General features: G+C 36.9%; 1 protein-coding gene across 1 annotated transcript; it reads right to left on the bottom strand.

The window, feature by feature from the left end:
* Positions 1-3,795: 3,795 nt before the first annotated feature.
* Positions 3,796-4,731, bottom strand: OR2G26 (olfactory receptor family 2 subfamily G member 26). Its single transcript, XM_001491712.4, has one exon. The coding sequence runs from the start codon at positions 4,729-4,731 to the stop codon at positions 3,796-3,798; it is 936 nt and encodes a 311-aa protein (XP_001491762.4).
* Between the last annotated feature and the right edge of the window lie 435 nt (positions 4,732-5,166).

Genomic DNA, 5,166 nt, shown 5'->3' with positions numbered 1-5,166 from the left:
CTGCCTAAAAATACACATATGTGAGAAACTGAACGAAGCAATCTTTAGCCACAGAGTAAAGTAAATCTTGCTGCTTAACTTCTCCTTTTCCCATCTGCAGAGTTTCACCCTGGCAAGTTCAGAAACTACTTATCAAGCTAGAGGCATAGAGAAACATGCATAAGGTGGAAAGTAGACACCCTTACAACTCTCAGATCCCCACTGCAAGGTCTCTGACTGAAACAGACTTAAGTTGGAGGAGCACAGAATCTTTAACTGTAAATAAAGTGTTGTCTGACAATGGAAATCTTAATTGCTGATATGAGAATATTTTATTATTAAAAGTGGACATTTTTACCACTTGTAAATGATCAGAAAGGTCATGGAATATTCTAATGACGTGACCTAGGAGCAGGGAAAGAACCACTACATGGTATGGGCAGGATGGGTAAAAAAAATAAAGTTATTGCTCTTCTGTTTTATTGATATTCAATGGGTGGTCTCACTGTTAACATATCCATAGGTAAACATGGATTGAGCTTTGTCAGGTGCCAGGCACTCTACCAAGCATGTTACATGAATTATCTCACTTATGGCTCACCACTCTATGAAGTTAACACTATTGTTCCACTCACTATAGGTCTGGAAACTTTCTTCTAGGGGTTAAATAACTTGCCCTGGGAATCAGAACCTTGGTTGGTCTGACTCTAGGGTCCATGACCGTATACAATACAAGACACTCTCCTAGAGCTCATAGACAAGTCGAACCTCCTTGGCATAATATACAGGTCCTTTGGTGATTTGGTCCTTTTTCACTCTTCCATGTGTATCTCCTGTCATTTCCTATTATAGTCTATCTCACCTAGCTATAAGAGAGTATTTGAATTCCTTGGAAGATACTTTTTTGTCATGTATTTATTAATTAGTACATGAAAGATGTCATTGCAACGCAGAGGGAGAAGTTATAATTGGGCAATCAGGGCACATTTTTGGAAGATGAAATTTAAGTTGGACTTTGAGAAGTAAATATGGTATAAAGTTAGTAAAAGGAAAAAATATTCAGGAACTGTTGGGTGTTTAAATATTAATTGAACATGGGATGAATGAGGACATGTGGAAGATAAGTGATAAATTAGATGAAGATGGTGGACAACCTGGAATTTTATGCCATTTGGACTTTATTCTGTAATAGTTCTGAGCCACCTAAAGTAGAATAGTGTAACAATTTATGGAAAATAATTCTTGTAGAATAATCAAACTTATCATGGGGAAAGAAAATAAGACAGGAAGAAAACAGTTCGGAAATTTTAGAAATTTGGTCACAGATGCCAAGACTTTAAGTGTCTCAAAGGAGCTCTTTGGACCAGAAGTGAAGTTCTGCTACAAAGCAGAGTGCCTCTTACACAACTGAGGGCATTCAGAGTTATTAAATTAAACTCTGATCATCAAACCAAACGTGCTCATAACCCATTTCAACTCAGGGCCACACATTTGCAAACTTTGTTAGGAGCAACTTAGAGGATCTTAACCAGGGCAGGGGAAGGCAAATGAGATGGAGGGACTGGGTTAGGATAACAATAGGGGATAAGACTAAGAAGACTTTTATATGTATGTGAGGGTCATATAGGCCTAAATATAATGCAGGACCCACATTTAGATCTTATGCTTAATTAGAAGAGTTATCAAAAAGAATGCAGGTACTTTGGTACATTTAAAGGTTATTGGAATAATCTTAGAAAGTGATTAAAGGTATGTGGGAGATCGTTAAATGGCTAAAGACTATCATGTTATGATGAGGTTTGGAATAACATAACTGATGTAGAAGTAGCCTTAATAATTGGGTGGTTTCTACTAAGATGTACAGGCTGTGGGCTAAACTCAAATTTACTTTTCAAAACAGCCAAGTGAATTATGAACTATTGTTACCACTCTTGTACAGATGAGGACACTGTGACCTGACATAGCACACTCAAGTACTTAAGTTCTGCCCTAGTTAATCAGCTTGATAGTACTGGGCTTTGAACTCAATTGCATTGACTCAAATTTTCAACCACGTTATTTAGAGCACAGATTACACAGTCAAAACTGGCATTTAAGAAGTGAAGATTGGTGCTGATCCAAAAAGGTGTGAAGTAAAGAAAAGTGATTATTGCTGGTCTTAGTGTTTCCAGCAAAGTGAAAAAAAAATACAAAGTACAGTAAAATACTAATGAATAAATGACAAGCACTAGGATATATTGGAGTATATGAGGAAATCATTTGGTTTAAAACTAATTTGGCCTGATCTTGTTTTCCAAAGTCTTGATGTGTCCTGTTGAGCATGTATTGTGTATCTGCTTTAAACATTTACAATGTTCCAGAGACATGAACACTGCCCTTAAAGATAGGGATGTAGCTTCCAGCCATATCATCATTTCCCTAAGGATAAGCATCTCTTCCTAGGAACTAAGGATTAATCCCTGGCTTGCTGTGTTCAATAATCTGCTCACCGCGGACTTGCTGTGTTCACCTTATGACAACTTACATACCGTGTCAGCAAAGCAATCTCCTGACTATTGTAAAAGAGAGATTCCTATCATATGTGATATATGCTCTTTGTTCCAAGATGGTGTATAACCACTCTCTACACCCCACTTCTCTGGAATGCTTCCTTCATTTGTGAAGGTACTCTCCTAGGCTATATCGTCCTTAGGGTTGGCTCATAATAAACTCATCCCAATTTTGATTTATAGATTAATTATAGATTATTTGCATCAACAACACAAAACACAAAACAAAGAAACCAAGCATATGTTGAGAATGATGGAGGAATAGTGAGAAGAATTTGGAGTTTTAGAACAACATACTATTTTTGAAAAATATTTTAAATAATCCTTAAGATTTATACAGCACTTACCAGTGTCACCAGTGATTTTTAAGTACTTTGCATGAATTAATTTATTTAAGCCCCACTACAAAGCTATGAAGTGATTGAACTGAGGAACATTTAGTTTGGGTAAAGAGCAGAGGGTTATGTGTAGCTAGTGAGTAGAAGAACAAAATTTCAAGCCAAGGCAGTCTAGCTCCAGAGTCCATGTGTTTAACAACCACAAAGACGCTGGGGGAAGTGACAAAACATCAAATAACATTGAATACAAGCGTTCGCCCAGTAGGCCCTGGGCCCATCTGAAACGAAATTACATGAATTTTTAGTATTTCATTAATTACTAAACAATTATTTATAATTATTTAACAATTATTTATATTGCTTTTATTTTAAAAATTTTTTATTTTTTCTTAATAGCATTTTAACTCGATTTACAGACCTAGTCCTTCACTACAAAAAAATACATTTTTTTGTTTTGTTGTACTTGTTTTTTGAAAGAATTGCGATACTGTGCACAAAATGTTTTAAACAATATTACATCAGGGCTCTTTACAAAGGAAATACTACAGTAATTTCCACACACTAATATATACTCTTCAATCTTCTGTTTGAATATTCAACATTATTTTAATTCCCTAATCATATATTTAGCACATATGTGTTTGGTAGATCACAAAATCTCTCAGTCTTAGTATATGCTTCAGTCCTTCAAAGACGTTTAGTAAGAGAGAGTGTGAAAATGTTTAAAACACATACACACACAAGCCTCCATGAGCTTACAAGTTGAGTCAAAATATGCTTCTTTTTCCAAACCATGTTAGCCATATTGTATGTAAATACAGACAGAGAGGCAAGTAACATATATACTGTATACTTGGGAGTAGTTGTCTAATATTTTGTCTCTCAAATAACTTTCCAGCCCCGAAAGGCATTGTTTCTTTAATTTTTCCTCAGTAGTTTTGTTCTTTTCTCAGCAATCTCCTCAGGGCTCCTTTCATATCCTTGTTCCTCAGAGTATATATGAGGGGGTTGAGGGTGGGAGTTATGATGGTGTAAAAGAGTGTAAGGAACTTTCCCTGGCTATGGCCATAGGATCTCTTTGGTTGAATGTATATGGCTGAGCTGGTCCCAAAGAAAAGAGACACCACTAGTATATGGGAACCACATGTCCCTAGGGCCTTGCGCCAAGCTTGTATTGAGTTAATTTTTATCACTGAGTGCAAAATTAATCCATAGGAGACCAATATCAATGCCATAGGAAGAGGGAGGAGAACTAATGTGGCCACAAAAAGCTGGACTTCATTTGCATGGATGTCAACACACGCCAACTTGATCATGGCGGGCACTTCACATAAGAAGTGGTGCAGATGGTGATGTCCACATCGAGGAAGCCGAAGGGTGATAGTTCCTTGGATGAGAGTGTTTCCTACTCCACTTAGCCATGCTATTCCTGCTAAGACCTTGCAAAATGAAGGGTGCATGACAGCAGTGTAATTGAGAGGTCTGCAGACTGCTACATAGCGGTCAAATGCCATGATCGTAAGGAGAACACATTCTGTAGAACCCAATGAGAGGGAAACATAGAGTTGTATGGCACAGCCAGTCAGTGTAATGGTCTTGTTTGGTCCCTTCAGGTTCCACAATAGCTGGGGGACAATGCTGGTAGTGAAGCAAAGGTCAAGAAAGGAGAGATTTGTGAGGAAGAAATACATCGGTGTGTGGAGTTTGGAGTCCAGACAGGAGACCAGGATGATGGTTGTGTTGCCCACGAGGGTCAGAAGGTAGGATATCAAAACTACCACAAAAAGGAGGACTTCCAATTGGGGCTGGTCTGAGAATCCAAGCAAAATAAAATCTCCCCCAGACGTTTTATTGTTGTGTTCCATCTGTCTGTTAGAATAAAAGAGAAAAATGGACACAGGGAGTTCAATCAAGGAAAATATCATTACTACTATTTACTTACAATATTTTAGGTAAAATCTTAGATGGATATTTTTTTTTAACTAATGAGGTTTCACAGAGAAAGAAAAAAGGTTATTATTAAAAAGGCATTTCTAAAAATAAAAGCATTCTTTTGTATCGTTTTTTTGTCTCAAATAACATTTGACCCATCCTCCTTTTTTTCATGTAACCATCCTCTTTTCCCCATTTCTTGATAATTATTATTAAAGATAACTTGCTTAAAGAAGAAAAGAAAAGCTTCCAGTTTTGGTGGCTATACAGTTCTGTTAGTAGAAGTAAGAGGGAAAGAGAAGAGGAATGTTGAGGTAAATTTAAATATCCAGTATGAAATGAATTATGTGGTCATTGTCCATTCTAAC

Source organism: Equus caballus, chromosome 20, assembly GCF_041296265.1.
Source record: "Equus caballus isolate H_3958 breed thoroughbred chromosome 20, TB-T2T, whole genome shotgun sequence".
NCBI lineage: Eukaryota > Metazoa > Chordata > Mammalia > Perissodactyla > Equidae > Equus > Equus caballus.
Note: the sequence above shows the minus strand (reverse complement) of the source record. Positions and strands in the feature narration are given on the sequence as shown.